General features: G+C 41.3%; 1 protein-coding gene across 1 annotated transcript; it reads left to right on the top strand.

The window, feature by feature from the left end:
- The first annotated feature begins 845 nt into the window (after window positions 1-845).
- GPR137B (G protein-coupled receptor 137B) lies at window positions 846-26,328 on the top strand. Its single transcript, XM_058836531.1, has 7 exons — window positions 846-1,342; window positions 9,914-9,963; window positions 14,811-15,033; window positions 18,874-19,027; window positions 20,990-21,114; window positions 23,820-23,944; window positions 25,484-26,328. Exons 1-7 carry the CDS (start codon window positions 974-976, stop codon window positions 25,593-25,595), a joined length of 1,158 nt encoding a protein of 385 aa, XP_058692514.1. The 5' UTR covers window positions 846-973; the 3' UTR covers window positions 25,596-26,328.
- Window positions 26,329-27,593: the final 1,265 nt, after the last annotated feature.

The following is a 27,593-nucleotide window of genomic DNA, read 5'->3' as shown; positions in this document are numbered from 1 at the left end:
TAGAGATATATGAAGCATTTCGACCACACTACAAATGTCTAAACCACTCAGTTTCAGTTCTCATTTCTCACCCCTGTGAGTCAGACCCATCAGCCTGCCAAAGCACCTATTAATGTATAGATTTCATCCCAAGGGCACATCCAGACACTTGTGAGAAGGCGTGTCTGGTCAGCTGTTTCCAGAGTGATGGCACAAAATCAACCAAGAAGGAAAGAACCTGTAGCTGCATGTATGCTTTGGTGAATTTAGATCTTTAGGAGGTTTTATTTTGTTCCTGTGTATGCTAGGTTTATATCAGGAAGTCCTGAGGTATCCTTTCTCCTATTCTAATGAAGCACTTTATAAGAAAAAGAAGATATTGAATGTATTAGATTTGCTGTGCCAATTGTGTAATTCTTTATAAACATAAAGGTTTCTGCAATGCCAAGCCGAGCTGTAGCAGCTTAATACAGCAGCTTGAATTTCAGGAGTACTTGAAGGTGCTTAAAATGATTTCTAACAAAATGCAGCTAAATGAAGTACTTGTTAAACAGGAAACAAGAAAAAAAATCCTACAAAGATGTGATGTGGTTCCCATTGGGAAAGTGTCAGGTACTTGCTTCTTGTAGAAAATAGAACATTACTTAACTAATTTAAAATCCAGATCATTTTCCTTAGGAAAAAAATTAGCAGTAAGCCGTTCAGGGGCTGGTGGATTTCTTTGTTTCTTAAGGATGGTAAAGATTTGTGCAGAGACATCAGCAAAGAGCAGCTTTCTGAGCTGTTCCCTGCCAATTGCTGACAAAGGCAGTCCTAATGAATCATTCTGAATTGTGATCATGTGCTACCAGCCCACAGTGAGCTGCCAAAGAGGAAGTGCAGCTTGTTTTCTTTCATTTTCTTGATTCCTATGCTGTAGGAAGATGAAAGGAGAAGGAGGAGGAGGCAACAGCGGCAGCCAAACTTAAATAATTCTGACGATTCCCGATATCAAATGGAGGCCCCTGAGTGGGACCCACTGAAAAATGACACCCTTCCGCCGACCCTGACGCCAGCTGTCCCTCCGTATGTGAAGCTGGGCCTGACCATTGTGTATACTGTTTTTTATTCACTGCTTTTTGTGTTCATCTACGTCCAGCTCTGGCTGGTCCTTCACTACAGGCACAAGAGGTTCAGTTACCAAACTGTCTTTCTGTTTCTGTGCCTGTTTTGGGCCTCTCTTAGGACAGTGCTCTTTTCATTTTACTTCAAAGACTTTGTCACAGCAAATTCTCTCAGCCCCTTCATCTTCTGGCTTCTCTATTGCTTCCCAGTCTGCCTCCAGTTTTTCACCCTCACGCTGATGAATCTTTACTTCACACAGGTAAGCAACAGATATTTAGTTGATTAAATCTAGCTGAATGGTAAAGCCTTATGATATGAGCATCATGAGAAAAATGTAATTTACAAATGTACCTTGGCAATGCAAAAAGCAAATTTCAGTTGTTTATTTGGGTATTTTAACTTCTGGTCTATATGTAAGTGATCAGTGTTACAATGAAGCCGGAGCCTGAAGTGATCACTGTGAGAATATCAATTAACATGTCTAGTGTCTATAAAAATAATTCAAAGGTTGAAGAAAAAATGTATAGGAGACCTTGGAATTTGGACATCCAAAATGTCATTTTATTATTATGCCTTATATTTGTTGTTAGACTTTAAAAACCTCCTGGCTTACCAGACTTGATCTCTGTGTGCAGTCAGAATTGTAATGTCTGATTTTGCCAGCAATAAACCCCCGGTCCCATTTTTTTCATAAGTCGGCTGATGTTTCTGAGTGAGATTTCTATTATGTGTATAACAATTGAAACTGTTGATGGAGTCCTACTGTGGGCCCAAATTCCTGTAACGATCTGTAACAGCTTTGACTCTATTCAGTAAGTGCTAAGTGCTGTGCACGGATACACCCTCTATTTCAAGGACTCTCTGATGTAAAGGTAAATTAGCTGTATAGTGGAGTACAGGAAATAGTATCTCCATTTCAGGAAGAGGTCTTTAGAGTGTTTCTGTGCCATGGACATCTAAGAAGCCAGATGAGTTAAGCTGTGCAAGGCTCCCGGTTGCTGCAACTAGAATTGCTTCAAAATATTTATGGTGAGCATGGCTATCTTGCACTTGGCTGAAGGATGGGATATTGGCATGCTGAGACAAAGAAAGGCTGCTGGGCTTGCCTAAGATCTTACAGGAAACTTGCAGGACGGCAAGTTCTCCTCAATCCCACTGTAGTGGCTGGAGCAGGATGCCAAGCCTGCACTCATGTGGCCCTGATCAAAGTCCACTTTCTCAGTGCTAGCACAGTTGTTCAGGAGAGCATCAGCCAGCCCTGGAGCACACCAGGCAGTGCTCAGGATACTTTTTCAGGATGTTGCTGTGTGCCCCACTTGGAACCAGCTCGGTGCCTGGGGCTGGTGCTTCTGTAGTTCCTGTAGTGTTTAACAGTGTAGGGATGACAGGCCTTGTCAATTCTGAACAGCCTGACTGGAGACACCAGACTGCATGCAAGGGCTGCTGTCCCAAGGCTGGAAAAGCAGCAATGGTAAGCTGAAAGATCACTTGAGTTGTAGAGGGTAATAAATACTTAGAACCACATACCCAGTTTTGTTCTCAGGTCTGCTTTCACGGATTCAGCATCTGAAACGCCTGCTAACTCACCCTGCTCCACTCCCTGGTACTTGAGATATATTAAGGGATTACAGAAACCTTTCATCTGCATGCTACTCAAATCCAGCTCAGGCATGTGGTGACCAATGCTTTATCCCATAGCTATTGTGAGAGTCATTTGATAACTGTGCAGCTTCCCGGGGCCAAATGTCCATCAGCACACAGTGCATCCCATCACAGTGCTGGGACTAAGTCACAGCCTTAGGTCAGACTCTTCTCTCAGACACGCATGTAGGGCTGCTGTGGAAGTCTGGAGGCAGAATGCAGCATCCTGGCTCTTGGCCAAGAGAAGCCTGGGCTGGAGCAAGCACCGAGGGGGCACAGCAGTCTGTGCAGTAGAGTGTCAGCACTCAGGAGGCTTAGTGCTGCAGGTAACATTCCTTTTGTCTGAGGAAGATCTGAAAAGAGCACAGAGAATGCACACATATGTCCTTTTCACTTATTTTTAGCACTGCTGTCTGATAGCGTTCAGGAAGTTCAAGTCAGTGGCTGGAAACAGAAAAGAATGTAAGGCTGTTGGTTCTGCCTTTGAGACAGAATTCCTGCTTTGTCATCCTGAGTCCTCATGATCTTCCTCTGAGCCCCTCTGAAAAAGAGTGGAATAGTTACCTGTCTTGAAGAGCTGTTGTGAGGCTTTTGAAACATATTTGCCAGGGACTTTCAGAGTTTGTGATGTGCGTCATAATCTTTAAATATCTTGTGCCACTGTAGACAGACATAAGATTAGCATTGTTTGCTCTAGAACTAGTTGCTGTCAGTGAAATTTAATCTCAAATATCTCCCCGGCTGAAACAAAGGTGTAAGAAATACAAGCACAGCCATTCTACGAATATATGACAGAATAAGTGCATATATTTTTAATTCACTGTTATTATTTCTTTACTTCTAACCATTAAAAGGTGGTTTGGCTTGAAATTCAGCATCTTGTATTTAATGTACATCTAGCTTTCCACAGTAGGCAAGCAAGAACTAGTGTGAAAGGGGTGGAGAGGGAAAATTTTGTTTTCAGTAATGGCTTAAAACTTCACAGACCTGTTTAGAAACAACTTTTATCCTTTTATTCTGTAGAAGATGGGCAAGAAGGGTCTGCAGCTGTGTCTCGTTGCACGAAATCCCTACTATTTCACTGGTGCTTAGCTAGAGGGAAAGAAGTGATCTGTGTATAGTATAGGTACAGAGCACTGGAAAAGATCCCATGGGTCTCTGGACTTCACAGGTTTTTATTATTTGCTGTACAGCACCCACCATTCCTAAATGTGGCACTGCTAGGAAAACTTTTAAACATAGATGTGAGGAGAACAGAAGTGATTCAAAAAATATTGCAAATCCTCCTGGCCAAACAAAAAACTCATTTGGCACGCACTCGACGGTGTTTTTTGAATAACGAGCACCTTTGAACTTGACAGAAAGTTAGCCACAACTATTCTCTTCTTTAATAAGTATCCCAAAGCCATAGGGAATTTCAGCTGTGTTTTATGTGTAGCAAGACAAATAAGCCCTGATGACATCAGCACAGCAGAGATTTGTTCCCAGACTTGAGCATCAGCAGCTGCAGCAGAAGAAGCTCTAGTGTGTTGGGGCAGGTTGCTAAAGCAGGGAAACTATGAAAAAAAGTGAAGTTAAAATCAAATAGTTTTGACTCAAAACAGGATCTTTGACTTAAGAAGCAAGTTCAGGGTCCTTTGATACAGTTGTAATGCCCTATTTAGGGCAAGTAGAGAGGGTGCTGCAGATAAGGCTTACAGAATATTAGTTGCTCTCAAAGATCCCATACTGGAGAAAATTAATATGATTCCTAGTCAAATTGGTAAATGTATTAGAATTTATTAATCCTGTGTCTGTATTCATTCCCTTCTAAAGAAAAATAATAGTGGGATCTACCCTTTCAGGAGGGCAGGCTCTCTGCCTATTTGGAAATCATTAAAATAAATCTCAAATGAAGATGAGATCCAGCGGGACTTTTGTAAAACAGTAGCCCAACACCAGCAAGTAACTGCACTGTACCAAAACAGCAGCTCCCTGATCCTGATCCACCAGATAGGGAGCCAAAGTGCATTTCCACCTCCAGAGACCAAAAATCTCGTAGAGATTTTGCCTTACACATGCAGCTTCCAAGCATATTTTTTGCTTAATAACATCTTTTCCACTTTAAAGGGAAAGAAGTGGAGGATCCCACAGTGAGGGATCCCAGGATAATGAAGTGAGGATTTCAGGATTTGGGTACTCTTTTATTTATGTCCTGCTTTCTCAAATCTTCCCTGTCCCTGCCAAGGGGACACTGAGATGACTCCTCAGACTTTACAGTTACTGCTGTGGGTAAAAGAGTAAAGAGGTTCTGGGAAAAAAAATAAGTTGCCTTTTTCGGTGCATGTGAGGGGTGGGCAGAGAAGGACTTGCCTCACTTTGTCCTGTTTGCTCAGGCTTTGCCTCTCCCTGGGGAAGAGAAAACAAGTGAAGCAGGAGAGAGGCTGGGATGGAGGGTTACAGACTCAAAGGACAAGGTCAGGGCCAAAGACCATGACCTATAAATTTCACTGAAAATCCCAGGCCTCCCTTGCGGCCAGGCACAGAAAACAGTTGGGTGGGCTCTAGGTTTTGTCATCATGTTGGGAACTTCTCCAACATCAAGGGAAAGTAGTGCTGAGCTGAAGAGCTGTGAGACAGTATGGGTGGAGAAGGCTGGTAGGCAGATTCTACCTCTCCTTCCTCCTCCCTAACCATCTTCCCTTTTCTTTGGCATCTGGTTTGAGAAGCTTACCCTGCCTCCCAGGCAGTGCTGATAAAATCAGGGACTTTCAAATGAAGAGAAGTTGTATGGAGTAAGACGGTTCAGAGGGGAGCTGGCCATGCCTGGCAGGGTGGAGTATAAACAGCGCAAGGCTTTCAGAAAATTTTCATGTATTTCAGTGGAACCAGAGTAAATGTTTGCTCTGGGGGGAGAATTAAGAAAATTCCTCATTCTCTAATTACTGAAGATAGCATTTCAAAAGTTCTCACCAGTAAGAGAGCAGAGAGGGCTTTTTATTTTGGATTTTTTTTTTAGCAGAAATTAATAAATCATATCTAATAAAGCTTATTATTAATTTAAAACAAACTTTAGATGTATGTAGAACTACACGGCAGGCTACCTACATATGACAAAGAATCATCAAATATGCTTGCTGAAAAATGTTGCCCTTAGTATTGTATCTACAGAAGACAAATTGCAGATTGGCTGGCTGTCAGCATCTGACATGAAGAATGAGGTGATTTGACTTAGAAAATAATTTGATAGGAAAGCTACTCTTGAAAGTTTACTGTGATTGTCAGCCCCCACAATCATCCCTGTCCATTTAGATCTATTTTTACGAATTCATGGAAGACTGAGTATGGTAGTGAGTCATGTTGTCTATGTCTGTAGGCCTTACAAACTGTGAAGAATTTAGAGTAGAGGGAAGACTTGCCTATTTTGGCAAATCTGATCCAAATAAAAGAATGGACATGGAAGAAAGAGGGAAAGGGGAAGGTGGGCCTGGGACTGAAAGATACACAGCAGAAGAAAGGTAAATGTGCTGGTGATGAGGTTGTGGCATATTTTCAGGTTTCAAAGGGAAGTTTGCATGGAGTGGGACAGAGGAAGAGAGGGACTGTGGTGAAAGGAACTGGAAAGGAAAAGTGCGTGCTATGTTTCTTATGGGGTATTTGAGGTGAGACATGGTAAATAAAGCTGAACTTCATTCCTGTGCAGAGGGCCAGTTTGAGACATAGGCAAGCATTTACCATATATCTGAGGCTTTTTGGTAAGCTGAGCTGTATATCTCCTGTAAAAGTGAATTGATCAGCTAGGACTGGAGGTACAGCAGAGGTTTGCGGCAGTCATCACATCAGTTCAGCTAAATCAGAGCATGGATATGAAAATTGCTCCGGGGAGATTTTATTTTTCTTTTGCTTTGGGAATATCTGTCTTGGCTTTGACAGCTGTTTCACTGATACTTATAGAGCCAAAGTGGCTCCTGTTAAGCTGGAACTCTCATCAGCTAAAATAGCCTGGTCCTGTCTGCCTGCTCTGCTGCCCAGCAGAGCTGTCTGCAGCCAAGCTGCTGGTGGGTCCCATGCCGTCCCCACTCCTGGGGCCTGGTAAAATGTGTCTAAGGTCAGCTGTTTACATCAGTTCCTGCAATGGGAATTTTCCCTGGCTGTATGAAGAGATTTTTGGAGTCCTTTTGAACTGCTGCAGTTTTGTACGCAGACATATACCTCAGGGGAGTGGAGGAGGGGGTGTGAGAATCTCATTTGAGGTTTCCAACCCTTTGGCAGAAACAGAGAGTCAAAACAGGATATTTCTCTTTCAAAGAACAAGCAGAAGGAGAAATACTTCTGGTACTAAAAAGTAACCCTTTAGACATAAGAAAATTAGCAAGGACTTTCACTGCATTTTCCATGTTCATCTTGGGCCTCTCTGAAGGATCTTTTCAAAAGAGCCTGTTCTCTGTTTGCTGTTTAGTCTATTCTTAGGAATAGTCTGGTTTGCTCTGGTTTGCTGGAAGACTTACTTAGATGACTCAGATATTGACTGGAAGCTTTCTCAACACTGCTGCGAGGAGGGGCCATTGAGCAACCAGTCTCTTGAGCTAAATGCTAAATGCAAAAAGCTGCACCCACGCATGTAAGGTATATTGAGATCAGCTTCTGACATCCTTACTCCCACTGAACAACTCTTTATTCTGTGACAATCCCATTGCTTCCAGCAGGGCTACTCATGAACTAAGGCCGCATCAATGTTTAAGCTAAGGTGGCAGAATCTGGCTGCCTGTGCTCCTGCCTAGCAGTGAATTGGTAAGAATTCTCCATGCCTTAAAGTGTAGCTTTCATTCTATATAGCATCCTTTTTTTTGTTGTTCTAATACAGTATTTATTTTCTTTCTTAATAATCATTCTGCTCTGAAAATTTCAGAACATGTATCACCTAGGACAGGTTCACCAAATGCAGAATAACAATAACAGCTGTTTTGGTGATCTTGAATCTTGAGAGATCCTGTTGGATCTGCAGCAGGAGCATTGCATTTGGTTTTACCTAAGTTATGCATGAAGATTTTGATGGGAAGTGGTCTTGGGTTGATTTATGTGATAGGACTTTGTGACTTAAGAAGGATGAGTAGATAATTTTTGGGTAATCACTGGAGATGGTATTTAGGAACTTGGTATTTGCTAGGTTTTGTGAAACCAGAAAAACTCATTGCCCACTGGAAATTGCTTGTCTTGTGAGGTTCTTTGCAGAGGCTCTGAACTCTTCTGTTCAGTTCAACTCTTGAAAGGTGTCAAAATTAACAGTACAGTGTGTATAAATGCTACTCACAATAGGTGAGGCTTGTGGAATGGCTTAGTTTCATTGAGGTGAGGAATCTTCTTCCTCCCTCCCTTCCAGAATAAGCAGGGTAGGCAAGAAATCTTGTACAAAAAGTATCTGGAAAGTATTTTGAACTTCATCTCTTCTCTGAAAGTGACAGCTACTCTCTATGCACAGCTGAAGTGCAGAACATTTGCAAGCCCCTTGTACCTTTCCTTTCAAAAGCAATTTAACAAAACAACCTAAAACTTCTTCCTGAATTCCTGTAAGATTTCATGATCCAGGAATTTGGAGAATGAATCACAAAACTCTTCAATAAGGGATACTATCAGAGATATTATCTATTTTAAAACAGTATCAATGGTTGCAGATTATTTTTAGAGAATTTTTCCCCCAAGTTTTCAATTTTATTCTCGGTTTGCTGAAAAACTCAGTGTTCTCTGCTGCTTCAGCTAGTGCTAAGCAGGCTGATGCATCACAAAAATAATTTCCATGTCAAGGCAGCTGTTTATGGTGAATAGGAGTTAAATGACAAGTTGTTCCAGGAGCTCTGGAACAAGTTGAGCCTGATTTTCTCCAGATCTATGTCTCATGATTGATTCTCAGTTGTTCCCATAACTGGAGAATTTCTTACAATGTTTTGCTGTGCAGACCCTCCCCTATTGGGTGACGCATAGAATCATTATGTAGGTTTCTCCTCACAGAGGACATATTTTAGATACATTTATAGAGTTCCTTTTTTTCCTTTGAGTCATTGATTTTTAGAAGGGTGATAAAGGATCATGCCTTTGATACTTCAAGCATTTTCCCATCAGTTTTCTGAAGTATTTTAAGATTAGTAAAGGCCAGATAAAGAGATTGACAGGCAGACACATCTACTGTCACATTGCGATCATTTAAGTCCTGTTTCCTTGGGAAAGCAAAATAATCACAGCAAATATTATGCAAACATTACCAAAGGGCATGCAAAACCAAGGTAAATGGATAAGATAGCATAACTTGAGAAGAAAATGATTGGGAAACAACCCAGAATAAGTCATACATCATACGGTTTTATAACCAGTATGCTCGTTGTTGGTTTAAATTAACTTGTAAACTATGTTTGGAAACCATGTTAGCTTATAAAAAAAGTAGTGAGACTTTCAAGTAATTTTTTTATAAATTAGATACAAAATATGGTAATATATTTTTGTATAACTTCTGATGGTGGTTTTAAACAACTATGACTGATGGCACCTAGCTACATTAAAGAAAATCTGTCAGTATTTTGTCTTTTCTGGTACAGCAAGCTAATTTCTGGGCTTGAGCTATCTCTCTGTAAAAGCATATATTGTTGTACAGTGAAGAGACAGTCAGAAGAAGCCAAATCATACCTCAGAGTAAAATAATGAGTTTAGCTCTCAGTGGCATCTTTTTGGCAATGTAACATGAGTGTAGAAGTATATATCTAATTTCAGGCCAGGGTACTGTGATGGGCTCTTCATGGCCCTGGTGTGAGCTGGTTGATGTGGGAGACATATACTGTCAGGTCATGGAAGAGCCTATAATAATTTCTCTCTGTGATTATGTAATATATATTATATATATATATATATATATATATATATATATATGTGGCATTGATCCTTTTGTTAATACTGGTATAAAGGACCTTACTCTTAAACTAGAGTAAGTGAAAATAATAGTGTAGACAATTTGTATAGAAGTGGATCTGATCACCTGCTGAGTGGTTCTAGTACTTTGCTTAGGGTTTGCCTGCCATGGGGAAGCAATCCATGCAAATCCGTTATGTAATGAAACCTGTCCTAACATATCTTGTGGCCTGTGAGACAGAACTGCTGTGACTCACAGTGTCTTTCTTAGCTGACATGTATGCTATGTTTGATGCAATATTTTTTTGTTTTGCAGGTGATTTTCAAAGCTAAGTCAAAATATTCCCCTGAGCTACTGAAATACAGGTAAGAACTATGCAAACATTCAGTGTGGTAAAGAAGGGCAGCCATGCTGTTTGAGAAACATTTTTTCTAATTTGTGGCACCAGTATTTCAGCTATTCATATTCATATACCATTGTTTCATGATGATGGTTCTGAAGCCATCTTCTTCCTATGCCCTTTAGGAGACTGTGTCCTTTCCCAACACAAGGATCATTTTTAGACAGTCACATATTTCAAAGGCAAATATTTCAAATGCAAGCAGAAAACACCCATCCTGGGCATTTGTTTCCTGGTTCTTAACATTTCTATTACTAGGTAGATTCAGATCCAGTGCTGAAGAAGCAGAGTGATGTTTTGGTTTTTTGACAGGAATGTGTGGGAGTAGGTATGTTTTAACCTGTGAGGTCACTGGTAATAGAACATGATGGACAAGTTGTGAAGGGAAAGAGCTAGGGAGAATGGATTCAATTTCGTGATGTGTTTGGGAGCTTATAGATAATCTACCCTGACTCCACAGATTTGCATTTAGGTGGAGAGATTCATTTGGCCTTTTTTTGTGGAGAAAAAGCTGTCAGGATGTACTTGAAAAAAACCCCAAAGGGCAGTCATGTCCAGAAATCTCAGGAAGAGCTCAATAAATTAATGTTTGTTGTGGCAATGCTTAAAAGCCTCAGTTGGGCAATGCTGTTTAGAAGGAGGGGGGAGAGAGAGAGGTTGTCTCCATTCTAAAGAAAGAATTTACAATATGAATTCAGGATAGGAAAACAGAATAATTTTAAACTGCAATCTGACTTGTTACTCACTGACTGTTAGGAGAACATAGTACTGTATCAACAGGGCAAATATTATCACTAGATAATATCTAGCATATTATCTAGAAATTTGTTATCCTACTGGGTTTTCATACAGCTTGTGGGGCAACGATCTGTACCAAGTGCTTTGGGAACCATATTTAGTATAAGGGCAGTACAGTGAGAGCAGGGTTGAGGTGAGCTGGGGAGGGCATGGGAAATGCAGGGTGTGATGGCTGGCTGAGGAATGTGGACTCCAGGCTGAAGTGCAGTTTTGAACCCCCTGTTTGCACTCTGGTTCCTGCAGGCAGAAAATCCAGGAGAATGGGCTGGCAGATAAGCAGAACACACCCCAGGCAGGTCCCCCCAGAGCAGATGTGCCTGCCCTTCATGGGGCACACAGACAGGAGAGACAAAGAGGATCACTTTGCACGGAGCCAGGTCAGGGTGGTGGATGACTGTCTGTGGACAGGTTCCTGCATGGCTTTAGAGGTGAGAGCTAGAAGTTTTGAACCTCATCTCTTACTGATGCTTGTGGCAAGGCTTTATTCCTGAAAACTGCTTGAAAATGTCTTTCTTGAAGCACAGGGAGCTTGTGATATTTAGTCAATGCCTATGAAATGACTACATTATCAACCTGCATGTAGGTCTTGGAGCATTTGTGTTCCTAAACACAAATGTCCTGTGGCTAGAATTACTCATGCACAGACTCACGTCTCATGGAGCCTCACGACAGCTCCATGCCCACCCTGACTCTTCCCTACTGAATTTCTAATAGAAATCACTCTTGGATTTGGCCTAGACTTTTCTTTCTTGTTCAGCTCTGTTGGTAAGGGTTCTCAGTTGTATTTTGTTTTAACATCTAAATCTCAGCATGAGTGGTTAGTCTGTCTGAAAGAGCTGTATTAATAAGGCTGACCTCGTTTGCTATCTTACACAGGGCAATTGAAGTGATGTAATATGTGCACGCCCACAGATGAATTAATTGTAACAAGCTAGTGAAAGAACATAGACTCATGTAGTGGCTTGTGTTGGAAAGGACCTTTAAAGATCATCTAGTCCAACCCATGTCCTATGGGCAGGGACATCTTTCATTAGATTAGGTTGCTCAGATCCTGAGGGAAAATGATGGAAAGATGCAAGGCCTACAGACAGGTCTGGAATCTGCACTTACTGAATCTGATTTTTCTTCATTACCGAATGTCCACTTTTTGATTTCCCCCCGCCATTTTCTTTAATAAGTGTGAGACTGTATTGCCTGGTATTGCCATTTTAACAACAGATGATGGCAACATAAATGGGACAACTGAGAGGTAGGACTGCTGTCTGTGAACTGGCACAGGTCTCAGAAATCAGAATCATTTCAGACAAAAAAAAAAAAATATTATCGGGGATCCAAAATCTTAAGCAAACTTTATTTAGAATAGGCCTTCACAATATTAGCAAAAGAGCTCAGGATGAAGCCTATTCCAGCCCAATTTCGTATTTAAACAGTCCTTCTGACTGTCTCCCTGTACTTGGGAATTTCTTACTGTCATCAGGTTTGGATGAGGCTTGCTATGCTATGTGTGCATGTCTTGTTACACACAAGCCTCAGACACTACATACAAAATACTGTAATTTCAAACATATTTTCTTGCTAAACAAGGCAAATCTCACTGCATTTATCTGAGGTTTTATTTTCAGCTCAAAGAAAAAACTTATGGGTGCATTCATCCTGACACAGAAAGAACAGAAGAGCCTGGCATGTGTCTTCCCCAGCCAAACCAGATTACTCACGGCTCCTTTAAGGAGTAGTCCCAAAGTGGGAATTAGTTACAATAGGCCTTTGAACTTTCACTTGTGCTTTCACTGGTGCAATCCAGAAACACCTCTCTTGCCCTTTTCTGTTTTCTATATAAAAAAGAACAGCTTTTCTGTTTTCTATTAAACTCCATATTCTTCTTCATGCCTTGTAGGTGCCCTTGTAGTTGAATTGTCATGATACTTTCTGCCTTTAGTCTGCTGAGACCCTAAAACTTCCCCTAGAGAGACAGCCTGCATCTCTATCAGTGCTTTTTGATAAATTCAGCAACAATGCTTCTATTGCACTGCAAATCAGGCAGCCGTTTCCTCAGCCACATCGTGGTAATAAGGGGGCTGGAAGCTCGTTATGTGAAGAGCTGGACAACTGACTAGCCATGACAGCTCACCCTGGCACGTATGAGAGTGTGTGGGGGTTTTTTTGGTTTTTGGTTTTTGTTTTTTTGGTTTTTTTTTGCTAAAGTCTGCAAAGGAGGAGCCTGGCCTGGAAGCCTCGCAGCCTTGTTGGTGGCAAGCCAGCTTGAGGCTGCATGCCAGCATGCAGGCTGTGCTGCAGCAGAAGGTCCTTCTGGCTAAGGTGAGCAAGAGGAGGGAATGTACTTACTGTCCCACAAGCAAAGCAGATGTAAGAGTGTGCCTTTCCTCACAAACCCCCACAAGGGGACTAGAGATGGGACTTTGGGACGGGAAGGAAAGGAAGACATGTGACCACTATTTAAAGACTCCTGAGGTACTAATGAAAGCTGTAAATGTATCACCATTATAGAGGAACCAGTGTGAAAGAGGAGCTTCAGGAGTGCAATGCTTCCAGCATTAGACTATGAGGTTTAAAGGAACTACCTCTAGCTGCTTATCCTAAAAACAGAGCCCTGCCCTGGAAAGTTAAGAATGAGCACAATCTTCCTGCTGAGAGGGAATTTCCGTGCCTGGCAAGGGAAAAACAGCATCCTTGCTCACTGCCAGATATAGCTGGAAAGGAAGACATTGATTCACAATCTCTTAGGCTTTCAGTTCTCCCTGTGACACAGTTAAAATATCTCAAAGGTATTTTAACTCCTCCTTTCCTGCCCTCTGAAAAGGAGCCAGCTATGCTTCAGCTTTGTAGCTGCATTGATGCTAACCCGAAAGAATATGAATGTGTGAAAGGAAAAGATCCCCCTTGGGTAAAGTATTGTTAAACAATCAGAACCAGATTCCTCAGGGATAGGCTGTATATTTGTTGTCAATTAAATTCAAAGTTTCCAACAGGCATGAAAAGCTGTGGGCAAAACCTCTGGTTCAATGACTGCAGATTATGAATCTTATCGGTAATTGCCTTGGTCAGCAATGATAATGAACTAAGCAAATACTTGAAATGGAAGCATGCTTTTTTGTTTTAGTTTGGGGGGGGGGGGGTGTTTGTTTTTTTAATGGAAAGCCCCACAGATTTGTATAGGCATAAGGAGGAATTAGAAGCAGTAATAGTAAAAAAAATTACATACCATGTAATACCTTGATTACATGGTGAGCTTATATTGTAGGTAACAGTGCTGGTAGATGGATAAGAACAGTCCAGCTCCTGGGCTTCTGTCTGTCACATTTCGGTTCCAGGTCTGCTTCTGTGGTTGTATAAACACACCTTTTTCCTGGCCTAGATGGCAAGATGCCAACCCAGAATCAATATGCATTTCTTGTTCAATTTCTTGATGTTCCTTTCAAGAGATTGAGCATGACCAAATTATTTAGGAAAAGAGACAGAGATGGAACCTAGGGAACCAGTAACTAGGAGATTTTTCCTGCTGTTAGACACTTCCCTAATTTGATATCTGATGGCAAACATTAACAGCTCTATATGGCAGTGGTGGTATAGTAAAACCAGGATCAAAAACAGTCCATTCCAGGTAACTCAGCCTTTAGAGAGGTTTCTTCTGGGAGTGAGTAGGCAGAGTGTTTGTGCTGTGTATGAAGTGCATGGTCTAAGAAGGTACATGTATTTTTAAAGTAGTTTTTGAGAACTGTGCTGTTGTATTTCTGCTGCAGTCTTCCATGTTTTGCTGCTTGATATTAGCTTCTTTATTTACATCTTGTTGTGTAACTGTAAAAACAGGTTTGAAATGAGGTAGGTTAATCTCTCCAGCAATCTGGAGCACTTTGATTTTGGCTCAGGCAGCTGGTTACTCTGTCTGCTGTGGCAGCCCAACACAGGCAGATTTCACTTCTCAGAGTGCAACCTCCATCTCGTGATTGACACTTGCTGAACGATGTTGCTAAAACTGTTTTCTTCTCACTCTCCCAGGTTGCCCCTCTACCTGGCTTCTCTTTTCATAAGTCTCCTCTTCCTCTTGGTGAATTTAACATGTGCAGTATTGGTGAGGACACAGAATTCAGAGAGAAAAATCATTGTCTCTGTCCGGGTGGCAATTAATGACACATTGTTTGTGCTGTGCGCTGTTTCACTCTCCATCTGCCTGTATAAGATCTCCAAGATGTCTTTAGCCAACATTTACTTGGAGTCCAAGGTAAGGTACATTTTCAGTTCTTTTCAAGTCCCTTCTGAGATACAAGGGCAGTGCAAGGCAAAGCCACAAAGCCTGAGAGCTGGAGGCTTTAAACTTTACAGCCTGCACTTGGCTGGCCTTCGTGTTCAGTGCATGAATTAAATACTAAATGGTAGCAAGGGGAGCATTTGGTTAAAACCAGTGATCACAAGTATGTATTTTTGAGGCAGATTTTGTGTAACTTTTTGGCTGAAGTGTCTCACAGCTTTTTTTCAAGTGGACACTGCTTTCTCTGGGTTCCTTGTCTGAGGATCATTTCATTTCAGTACTGCAACATTGAAGTGGCCTATACTTCAAAAATCCTTCAGCTGGGCAAATCATTGACTAAGTTAACTGTTTAAGGTAGCAGCATGCTGAAAATAAGCCAGATAGAAAAATATGAATCTCCCTTTATACATTTGCATATTCTTATATATATTCCTATTGATAATGAGAATGTGTTTTAAAAGACTAAATATATTTATAACTTAGCTAGGGAAAGGGGCTAAAAAGTGTCTCCTATTACTCTACAGGATGTTCTTTAAAGAAATATTGTTAGGTTTATATCTTTGGACACATTCAGTGGTCAAGGAGCTGGGTGGCATCATATAAGCCTGCGCTTCAAAGAGTTTATTATAAAATCAGTGGAGATGTTTTGTATCTGTAAGTAATGAGACAGGGCTTTCAAAAGTCCTTGCAATTGCAGAAGACAGTTAAATCTTAAATTATCAGTTTAACCAATAACACATTGCCATTACCACAACAAATCCTTTAAAAATCTAAGGTTCAGCTGCTATTTAGAAAACCTTATCATAGAATTCCCCTCTACATTTACCTAATCAGATGAAATAAGTACACTTCCTGTTTAATCAAATCTGGCTGTGCTGCACAACAACTAAAAGTTCAGGGCTGAATAGAAGATTTAAAAACACAGCTCAGTTTTGTTTCTTTCAAGCCTGTCATTTGCTGACCAAAGGGCACTGGCAATGGATTATTTTTTTTAGTAAGAAAGTTTTTCTTGTGCTGCAAATCACAGGAGCATAAATCTCTGTAACAAAGCAGTGTTAACCTAAAGGAGGCTTTGGTTCTGTTTTTGTTTGGTTTTGGTTTTGTTCTGTTTTCTCCTGCAGGAAACCCAACCTTCTTTACTCCAAACTATTTCACAAAACCCAAAAAATTTCTAACATTGCTGCAGACGGGAAAGGACAGAACACTCAGCCGATGAAAGTCTGAATGTGGAAATGAGAGTTAAAGAGTGCTTTACTCCTACTTTCTGCTGACCTGAAATAGGAATTCCTCTGAGGACTTCCAATAGGGTTTGACTGCACATACTTTAGGGATACAGATGACTGAAACTAGCAGTGAATAAAATATCCCCGTTTTATCTGCTACTGTTAAGCCAAAAAACTGTCTAGAGAAGAAAAATCCATTCTCTGCAGTGATGTGACAGAAATAGTGTTGGAGATAATGCATGCTCTGTGGTGCATGTAGGTAGCCATCAGTACTGGCAGCCTTTTATTTGTATCTCCCATTTACTGGCATGTATCTTCTGACCACACATGAAAACACATTTATCTCTATGACCTGGCCTGGGGATCCATCGTGGTGCTCTGTTCCAGGGCTGTGCCAGCACTGAGGAGATGCACAGCCCTGCCCTTAGTGGCTGACTTGGGCCAGTTCTGTGCTGCCCAAATGCATCATGTGGTGGGGCACACTACCAGCTTGGGGCTCCCCTTCTTTTCTGCAATGGCCTGTGACTGAAAAACGATTCCTCTGGATTTACTTTCACTGCTGCCCTCTCCCTTCACAGACCCACTAAGTGTATTTGACTGGAAGCAGAACCAGGACACTTTTATCTCTTTTTTTGCATTTGGTGGGATAGAAGTTTGTTAAATCTGTATACGTTTAACTATTAACTGTTAAAGTATGACAGCTATGTAGGGAAATTTATACAGGGAAATAACAACCCCGTTCTGCTCTTTGCTTCTGCTATCTGCAATCTCTAAATGCCACTGAGCTGGGGTATGGTATGTGCCAGTCAGCAGCTTCTCTCTGCTCTCTCTCCCTCGGTTTCCATGACAGCACCACTGACTTGTTAGTATCGAAGGAGAACCGAGAAGTGCCTAGCAAACATTTCCTCTTCAAAGCATTTCCTGCTTGCTGGTGTTGCTACAGCTTTCACCGCTGCCTGCTATGGATCTGGCTTCAATACCTGAGTAGCTTCAGTCTCTTGGCTCACTCCTGACATGGATGCAGGTTATGGCCAGGTGAATGGTGGTGTTTCCAGGCTGTTATATGCTGGAATTCAGAGACATTGTCTGCACTGGCTGTTTTCAGAGCCTGACTGCTCCAAACTGAGCCAACGTAATTTTGCTGGGAAGAGAGGCAAGCTTGTTTTCTGCAGGCTTTTTTAAATATTCCCTGAGCTCCTCTTAACTTACGCTTACTGGGGAAGGCAGACTGAGGAGCTGGGTCAATAAAGCTGCAGGGTTGATAGCCAGCAGCATGTGTGAGCAGCACTGGAGTCCTGGTAGTCTCCTGAAGTCCAGGAATTCAGGACATGGAGGTTTGGTGACTTCCCCTGATACTTATTTAGCCCTTCTGCTATGTCTGCTCTGCTGGCCACAGTGCTTTGAACTTTTGCCCCTCCGCTGCAAACCTGGAAGCAGAGTGTGTGAGCAGAGGGAATAGGGTGCAGACTTTCCAGTCTCCTGCACTGGTTTAAAAGGTCCTGTGGCAGGGAGGAGCAACTTCTCTCCTGGCCTGTCTCTCTCACATAGATGAAAAGAATCCATCCTCCTGGTGTGGGTCTCTGCCAGGAGGGGGAGAGGGCAGGGCTAGAGAAGCAAATGACTGCAAGGCAACTTACCTCTAAATGCACTCAGCACTTTAACCCATCTTTCCTGCTTTGGCTGTACAAAATACTATTTCAGAGCCAACTGTGAAGAATTCACTTTGAGTTTCTTTCAAAGCTAGTCCCATTTTTGTACATCTGCCTGCCTCTCTGATCAGACTCACACAGATCCCTGCAGCCGTGACTCCTGGATTCCTTCCTTCCTTCCATCCTTCCTTCCTGCTGCAACTGCTGTGCTGGTGTCTCAGCCCCTGACAGTGACCCTGCCCACTTGACACAGTGGTCAGGCACGTACTCCTCTCACTGGATCAGGCTCTTTCCCCTGCTTTGTCCAGTTTTCTCTCTAGGGCTTAGGAACTGTTGCAATTTCACAGTCCCATTCCTCCCTTTGTGTCAAGCTGCAACTCAGACTGCCCTGCCGTGGTCACTCTGTCCACAGGCTGTGCTTCCACTTTGTCTCCTCTGTGTTAGCATTAGCTAATGCAGGATGTTCTGTTCCTGTCTGTGCTGTGTTTAAGTGCTGACTGTTATGACTTGCTCTGTACTTAGGAAATTGGTGCAAAGCAAGCAGTTGTAAAAAGATGCAAGATTGCATCATGCAAGCCAGCATCTGATACAGGATGCTCTGTAGCTAATGCAGAGCTGAAGGCTGAATTCTGTCACTCCACCTCATACCAAGTGTGGGTCTTACGCGTTTTCACTGCTCTTAAAATAGCACATGTTCAACAAAATGTAAAAATTAGTCACAGCCCATCTTGCTAAGGGCTGGAACTGCTACCATTGCCTGGAAACCACTATGCTGATAAAATACAGGAATATACGTAGCATAGGATATATTGGCCAAAGAAGGGAAGACAAAAAGTCAGTCGCATGAGACAGAGTAACATGACAACTCTTGCAGTCCATGAAAAGCAAAGTTGTTCTCAACTTCCCTTATGAATAATAACCTGTGCTTAATTCTCTTCCAGGGCTCATCTGTCTGTCAGGTGACAAGTATAGGAGTGACTGTTATACTACTTTATACCTCACGAGCCTGCTACAACTTGTTCATCTTATCATTTTCCCAAACCAAGAAAGTCAACTCATTTGATTATGATTGGTACAACGTGTCAGATCAGGCAAGTATGAAAATATTGGCTAATGAGAAAACCACATTCTCTATCTGATGATTGACTTCCTAAATGCTATCACAAAAGGAATAAATATATTCAAACCCTATTTTTTTTTCTTTTATTCGATGCATTAAGATTGTTTTCCTCCAGGAATACAAATTTCTGATAATTTTGGCATAAGGATAAACGTTCCAGTTCTGTGCTGAAAGAAAAAAGTAACCACAAGACAAAACTATTTTAAAAAAATCAACCTTTTATTTACCTTGATTATATTGTCAAAAGAAAGACAATATAAAATAAAAGTCTTTTATTGAAACAGAGAGGTATTTTGTCCATTATAAAGAATGTATTGTACTTGGAGAAGCAGAAAAACACTACTTGAGTCCACTTAAATGCTCAGTTCTAAGACATCAAAACATCTCCCACTCCCATCCAGGGCTATAGGGTTATTAACTTTAATTTTGGCATTAGCATGACAATTCTGGTAGTTTGAGGTTAAGGCTACAACTCTTCCCAACCTTTAATTGCAAGTGACAATTTACACTGAAAACTAACAGTAATAAAAACAGTAAAGGAAATAGCAGGGGATTCTTTGTTAAATTGTGACAAATTTCAGCATCTAGCTCCATTCTCTGCTTTGAAGAATGTATTTAGGTCCCAGTATTTTTCCAGCTCTTTCAAGGCTGGGCAAAATGGGAGGCCTGGGTCTGGATCATGAGTATCTTTTGTTCAGCCTCAAAATCCCATGTCTCCCCTGCAGTCAGCAAGCACCTGCAGACCCAAAGCAGCACTCTCAGCCACTCAAGGACCTTGTTTTGCCAGGGTGGCCAAGCAAACCTGCAGCCATTAACAAATTTCTGTTGAGCAGTAGGTAAAACTCTAATTAAGAAGTAGGTAAAGAGTAGGATAGGAGTGCCCTGAGGACCTTGTTATGAGTTAGTTGAATAGGGTCTATCAAGGGACCTCTAATCAACCTTGCTGCAGTGCAGACTGCAGGTGTTGCTGGTGGAATTAGAGCACACAGGTTTAGGCAGAAAGGCATTAGGCTCTGACGTTTCTCCTGAATCAAGCTTTTTCCCTCCTGTTAAGCCCTGAGGAATTGCTGTTGCTGCTGCCAACCCCTTGCAGGGGACAATTCTTGCTCTGATTCTGACAGTCTGGAGAAACAGGGGCTGGTATGGCCAGACTGCTTGGTCCTGTTTGCCCTCTGGAGGGAGAGGTTGTTCACTGGGAGATTACTGGAATGCTTTTTACTACATTTTTTGAACATCTATTCTGGCTTGTGACATTAGGGTTGCATGGATTTTGGGGTAAGTTCTTTGAACTATATGTAAAGAGCCTGGAACTAAGGAGTGGGTACTCAATTAGGTATCAGAATCAAAAGTCACTTTAAAAACTACAGCCCAAAAAATGTACTGTAGTATTGCCTCAGGTCACGGGTCAGAAACACCCTTTTCTCTTCTGTACAAATCACATGAAAGGACAGGATTTGCCCTCTGTAGCTATGGGCAATGGTAGAGATCTAGAGAGAAGATCACAGTTAGTGCTGCAGTGACAGCAGGGTTATTCAACCCTAGAATGTGAACAAATTTGAACAGACCCAAGTCTTTCATTTTTAAAAGCAATGCCCTTGACCATTGATTGTTACTTTACAGTTATTCCCAGCAGGAAAAGGACTGGAAAACTAGTGCTTATTACCTGAATTTGATCACTTCATCAAGTGATTGCATGCCAGGCTTTTAAGATGGGAAGACCCCTGCATTAAACTGATATTTCTGAAGGAAAGATAGCAGGAGGAGGGAAGGGAAATCATGTACCCAAGACAGCATATTGATTTTTTTAGTATGCTTTTAATCATTAGCCAGGTTAATCTGGCTCTACGGAATGGAATTTCTGGCATTGCCTCCTGCACTTTAAATGAGCTGCCATTTTTATTTTTAAACACTTTACTCTTTTACTTTTCAACAGGCAGATCTGAAATGTCAGCTGGGAGATGCAGGTTACATAGTGTTTGGAGTGATCCTTTTCATCTGGGAGCTCTTGCCTACTTCCTTGGTTGTGTATTTCTTCCGTGTCCGAAACCCTACGAAAGATCTAGTAAGTGGAATTTGTTAATGTAATGTCCAGGCAGGTCTGAAGGGCTCAGCTGCTGAGGGAGCTTTTGCATCTCTACATGCTGACTTCTCTTTTTCAAAGTGTCCTTGGCAGAATAAAAGCAACCAAAACTTCCCGCTTCTTTATGCTAACTCCTCTTGAAAGAAACTGATCAGGTTTATCCAGCAGGAAGGCCAGATGTTTCTAGGGAATTTATCTTAAAATCAGGAACTTTCTTAAGGGTGAGGACAACTTCCCTTTGAGATAATACAGCACTTTATTGGAATCAGCAGAAAAGGATTTTGTTATCCAAACTTTGCATCTTTCATCACATAGCAGTGAAAATGGTTGTGTGCTAACTGTTCAACACAGCTATGAAATAACAGATTTAATCTTTCCAGCCCTGTACCCATTGAATTTTTTCCAAGTCAAAGACCAGTGGCCATAACAAACACTTGCTGACTTGTTGGCTATTTCAGAAGACCAGAGATTAAGGTGTGAGTTGTAAGGATAATTCCTTGTAAGTGTCCTTAATATCTAGATAGTTAACAGATGGCATTTTTTATAGCTGTAGGCAGTGTCTCCAGGTTAGCTGGTTGACAGGCACACAAGGATTACTGAAGTAATATCTCTGTTTATGTAAGCCAAATGAAACCAAAGCTAATATTATTCAAAAGGGATGTGAATGGTAAATACACAAGTAAAAGAAGCAAATAATAGAATGATTTTCTAGACAAGGTGATGGGTTTTATCCTCATATACACATTTCAGAGACAATGATAAATCCAAGATGAACAAGGAACTAATACCTGGTGTTGCACTAAGAAATCCCATGGATCCCAGTGTCCATGACCAAAAATATCTCATCCTCACTCATGCTTAGGAGTTAGCCAGGACAAATGCATAAAGAAGAAATATTTTTAAGTACAGGCCAGAGGTTCTGCTCTTCTAAAAAGTGACCACAGGAAGATCTCATTTCATTTGAAGTGGGCTTAGATCAAGTTTGGATAGTGTGGAAGAGATTCACAGAGAACGAAGATAAGGGATAAGATCACTCATTTCAAAAAGCTGATGCCATGAAGGCTTGGAATCCTAATCAAACAAGAGCTCAGATGGAGTCAAACAGGCAGTATTCTCCCACAAGAGCATTGCAGTAACACGTGTAGCATATTTTTGCATTGTGATTTGAAAAAAGCTTTAAATCTCCATAAAGACACAGCTCAGAAGAGGCAATCAGTGATATCACTTCTTTTATGGATAGCTTTTTTAGGGTAAATATTATCTGTCACATGGGTATGGTATATGTAGATTTTTTTTTCTACATAAGACAAGTATTTAGAGGAAGACCAGAAATAAGTAGAACTGAACAAAAAAATTAAGAGACTGTAGCAAGAGAAAACTGCACTTCAGTGTGGGGTTGCCACAAGAGGGAGATCAAGGGTCGCAAGATTTTAGGCTAATGTGTTCACTAGGCTGCCGTTTGGCCAGAAAGCATGGGGTTAGAATTAAAGCAAACCCTCCTTTAGTTAAAAAAAATCATGACAACAAGTCTGATTAGGTAAAAATCAAAAATATTCTTTATTTTAATAAACAATCCTGAGAAATTATTCTTTTGTTTCGTGGTTCATTTGTGACTTCTGAAACAAAAAGTTTGAGTAGAGGCATCCTGCATTCAGCATTGCTCAAATATGAGACTCCTTTCCACAAGTGATTATAGCCTGGAATGAACTGTCTGTTGGCTCTGGTGCTGACACAGGGTTACAGCAGCATGTGGCCCTTTGCCTTGCCATACCTTTAACCAGATAAATGCTGGAAATGGGGGCATGACAAAGATGCACTTAATCTTCATTTCATCTTTGTCAAAGTTATTTAACACATAAAACAAACGGGGAGATCAAACTTCTCTCCATTTTAAGGCCAGAGAGAAGATGTCATCCTGGTTTATGCACAGGCACAGAGAACCCCTCTTCCCTGGGGATGGGAGCAGTGGATCAGTGGTTGAGGCCCAGTGGATTCTTAAATGTCTCTGTGTTGTTTCTTAAGTCAGACTGTCTTCTTGCATCTTGTACGTTTTCTGTTTTGATTCACAGGAAAATAAAGTGAAATTGCTTTGTAAATGAAAGAGTTGATTCCTTTCCCTGTTTTGTCAAAGGACCTCATCTCAGGATTTGACCCTCACAGCACTATAGAGTAGATACTGAAATTGCTTGGTGAGGGCCTAAGGGACTTTACAGATGTGGGTTCACTAAGCAGGATGCCAAGCTTCAAAATGACCAGTTCCTGTGGTGAGGGAGATAAGGCACCAGGAGAGAGTGTTAGCAAGGTGGGAGGTAAAAATCAAATCTTTTAGATGTTTCATAACTTTCCTTCAGCTCCTCAGCTGCTTCCTACTGCTCATTTCAAGGCAGCTGGCTAAAATCATGAAGTGTCCTGGATGGACAGGAATTCAGCAGAAAATTTGAATGCAGACTGGAGGGTGGTTTCAGAAAAAGGTCAGGTGCTAGCTAAGAAATATGGATAAATAAAAACTGTTCAGAACAATATCACTATGCTGGTAGAGTCAAACAGCAAATGCACAATTGTGTGTTTTATTTTGGAAACTGTGAGGTAAGTTGGCAGCAACTTCTTCTAAAAGTCAGGCACAAGCAATTGATAAACAGCTATTTGGTACCTGCTGCAAATACTGACTGAAGTTTCCCTTCCCTCAGGCCAATGCAGGAATGGTCCCAAGCCATGGCTTCAGTCCCAGATCTTACTTCTTTGACAACCCCCGCAGATATGACAGTGATGATGATCTAGCCTGGAATATTGCACCACAGGGGGCACAGGGCAGGTGAGATACAAGAGTGAACCACTTGCTTCCCAAAACAGAAGCTGGAGGAGGAGCTCTGACACCACAGAAGACGGATGTAAATTGTCTAGCTGCTATTGCTGCATAAATCCCAGCAGGGTGAGGGGAAGCAAAAGGGGAAGCTGAAGTGGAAAGGCAGCACTGAGTGACTGTGGGGATCCAAGGGCCCCGTAGACACTATAAAGACACAAGAATGAAAACTGTTACGTAATTTAGGAATTGTACCAATGTGCCACTTGTTGGAAAACTCAGGTCAGAACTTTGTTTCATCCTCTATTTCTTCCAAGAGAGGCTTTAGAAGTTCCATTTAATCATTCAAGTGTGAGAGCAAGACTGCCTAGAAAAACATCTGTCTCCCTGCTCAGGCAGAGCATGGAAAAGCTGGACAGCACAGGCAGCAGCTTGTGACAGTCATAGCGAGACACCTCTCATCTTAGGTTGCCTTGTAACATGGCTAAATAACTTGAGGGTGACCAGAAATGAAGGGAGCATCTGCTTTCCCACATGCTGAAAACTTAGAAAAATCCACCAAACTGCTGAAAATCCCACACAACCCCGAACTGGCACAGAATTTCTATCTTCTCTGCACAGCTGTGAGGTTTAGGTAAGGATTCCTGTCCAGGAAGGAGCAGTTCACATGAAAAATGGTAGCACCCAATTCAGAGAAAGAAAGGTACTGACAGTACTATCCTGCCCTGAAAAGCATCTCAGTCATGTTATGTTCCTTTGCTGTTCCTGTAGCTACACTATTACATGAATAGATTAATGTAACCACTCAAAATGCTGGCTAAATTTCCAATTGTAGTTAACATAACCCAGATCTAGTTCTTGTCACTCATTCAGGTGAGACAGTGTAGTCACTGTCTGTGAGCCCAGACCATGGCTCAGTAAAGCTGCACACTCTATTTACACTTATCAGTCATCCTATTCCTGCATTACTTAGTTTTTCACATAGTAAATAAGCCCATGGAGGATGCTGGAGGGGGTTTGAGCCAGCCTGGTATCCCATCCTAGAGCCAGAGGCACCCTCTCTTCCATACTGAGCCGTCAGGGAACCAGCCACACTGGTAACACATGCACAGCTCCCAGTAGAAACCAAACCAGCCACATGCATTGCATCGTGCTGCTCATGGGAGAAAAGACAGCATGGCAGACCTGCAAACCATGTCCTGGTCTCTGGGGAGGTTTAGATCACTGACAGGCCCTTGCAGTGCCAGGACTTGGCAAGGATGAGCAGCACCACTTCTGGGATTTTCCACCACCTTCTGGAACAAGAAGTCAAAAAGGGGAGGGTCTTTAGTTAACCAAGAGAATCGGGAAATTGATAATGAACACTTGGGCCAAAATATGCGACAGATCAGAAAAATAAATAGCTGCCTGGACCCCTGGTTGGGGGTTTATTTTATTTTTGCTCTTCAGCATGAGAACTACCTCTACATGATTACATTTTCCCTATCTTCACTAGCCAGGTGTCTACAGTTCCAATCTGCCAGTCACGAATTCTTTTATTTTCTTTTTAAGTTTCTCTCCGGACTACTATGACTGGAGCCATCAGAACAACAGCTTCATGGCTTACATAGGATCCCTCCAACAAGATCCAGCACTGGACACAGACCGGCCAAGCCCTATTTAACTTCAATCAACTACAGCATTCTGGGACATTCCAATATCAAAACCAATGTTCCGAAAAACAAAGCTTAGCAACTTTTCTTCACCTTTTGGTTTTTAGAAATTTTCCTATGCACACATAAATGAAGAACCTTGCCATGAGCTTTTCATAGTTCAAGGAGAAGTATAAGCTAATGATTTAAACTTTGAAGACTGTTCCAATTAATACCTTGTTCTAAGCCATGGTATTTTGGCTTTGAATAGAGTTGTTAGAAGGTATAATTTAATAATTTTTATGCTCATTTTAAAAGAGCAAATTTCATGAAGTGAAATGGCATAATTATTTTCTAAGTATTTTTATTTTTACACTGTGTATAAAGTTAGAAATACAGGATTATGATCAATATACTGTAAACACATGAATAGATTTTTCAAATGCATGACAGTTGCAATTTTTATGTGCACATAAAAGCCTGTAAGAAAAAAATATCAACCCAATTAAATACTGTCAAGTTATTGCTATGTTCTCAGAGCACACATTACACTTTGGATATCACTGCTTACTCAGTGTGGTGTGATAGTTGGAGGCTAGAAGTTATCTGTACCCTGTATTCTTCTAAGAAAATAAGAAAATCGTATCTTCTCAGCAGCTTTAGGGACAGTCTCAGAAGAGTGGAGATGGGCATCTGCTCCAACTGGAGCATTGTGAACTGCAAAACAAGCTGAAAATTTGTATGCTTGAAAAATTAAAGTTATGAAATAATGTCCATCAATCAGATCTATATTTATATTACATAGAAGAGTAAGCCAAATACCTTGCCAGGGAGAGGGATAGATAGAACAGTAGAGTCTTGTTTATTTATTTATTAAGAACCTGCGAATTGCAGTGTGGGAATAGAACAAGAGCCAGGAGTACATAAAGCAGAAAAACCTCAAAAGTGCCTTTCTGCATAACAAGCAAGCCAGAAAAGTTGTGCTTTAAATGTATAAATGTGTAAATGTAATGAGTTGTGGGGGGAAATGGTGGATAAATACCATTCAGGGATATGACACTGCAGAGAGTAAGCCTAGAAGTAATTGTTACTAATCTAAGGCAAACAGGAACCCTAACTCGGCTTCAGGTCTTTTTATCACACCCAGATTTCAGCAGTGAAGAACTCTGCATCCCCAGCATCTCTCTCTACTTACCTACATGAAACAAATACTGTAACTCAATTAACATTTCCCCAGGAGAAAAACATGCAACTTCTAGTAATCTTTACTTCTATGAAAGTATTCCATTTTGAGGTGTACTACAGTATCCACAAATGGTGGATGGGCTTCATGTTTTCCTCATGCTCACTTTAATTAGTTGAGAATTCTTGTCTACATTTCACAGAGAATATACAGGGTGAAAAAAGAAGGGATGGGGAATTGATCTGATCAGATCTGCTTGGAAGCCAAAGGCAAAGCACTGCCATACTCCCACCTCTTGTCTTCCACAGCATCTTTGGGTTTTGGGGTCCTCGTGGTAAAGCCAAAGCATGAGCCTTGTGCCTCTGGCAGAAGTGAACTATTTGCCCTCCCAGAGCTTAACATTGCTTTCTTTACATATATTCATTGAATAAAAAAAAGCCAATTAAACTATCAGTCAGATTAAAAGAATTGCCACATAGTTGGGAGAAGAATTTTATTAAACCCTTTGGAGTTCTACAATCATGTTTGTACAAAACTGCCTGAAGACCCAGTGCAAGAGAGGTCTGCAGGAATTTCATTTTGTTCACAGTACTTACAGCTGCACAGCATAAACTTAAGAGAATTCTGCACTTAGAGCAAACCAGCCCTACACTGCAGTATGCACGCAAAAAAGTGGAATGGCAAGTGACTGTAGCCAACCATAGTAATTAAGTACTCTAAAACACAGGAAATTTGAACAACAATGTGAGAGGTAAGATCTTAAATTTATTATCACCTGTGTAACAGGCACTTAATCACCTAAACTGGGGATGAAATATGTCTTATCAAATTTTCAGTAAGACAATTT

Source organism: Poecile atricapillus, chromosome 3 (assembly GCF_030490865.1).
Source record: "Poecile atricapillus isolate bPoeAtr1 chromosome 3, bPoeAtr1.hap1, whole genome shotgun sequence".
NCBI classification, from domain to species: domain Eukaryota; kingdom Metazoa; phylum Chordata; class Aves; order Passeriformes; family Paridae; genus Poecile; species Poecile atricapillus.
The sequence above is the reverse complement of the archived record's forward strand: the minus strand, read 5'-3'. Positions and strand labels throughout refer to the sequence as shown.

What these genes read in the sequence shown, in the direction of transcription:
- GPR137B (XM_058836531.1), top strand. Translation starts at nt 974, where the DNA reads ATGGAGGCCCCTGAGTGGGACCCACTGAAAAATGACACCCTTCCGCCG. An exon ending in CCTGAGCTACTGAAATACAG is followed by an intron (nt 9,964 to 14,810) that starts GTAAGAACTATG and finishes TCACTCTCCCAG; the next exon opens with GTTGCCCCTCTACCTGGCTT. An exon ending in CAACGTGTCAGATCAGGCAA is followed by an intron (nt 19,028 to 20,989) that starts GTATGAAAATAT and finishes TTCAACAGGCAG; the next exon opens with ATCTGAAATGTCAGCTGGGA.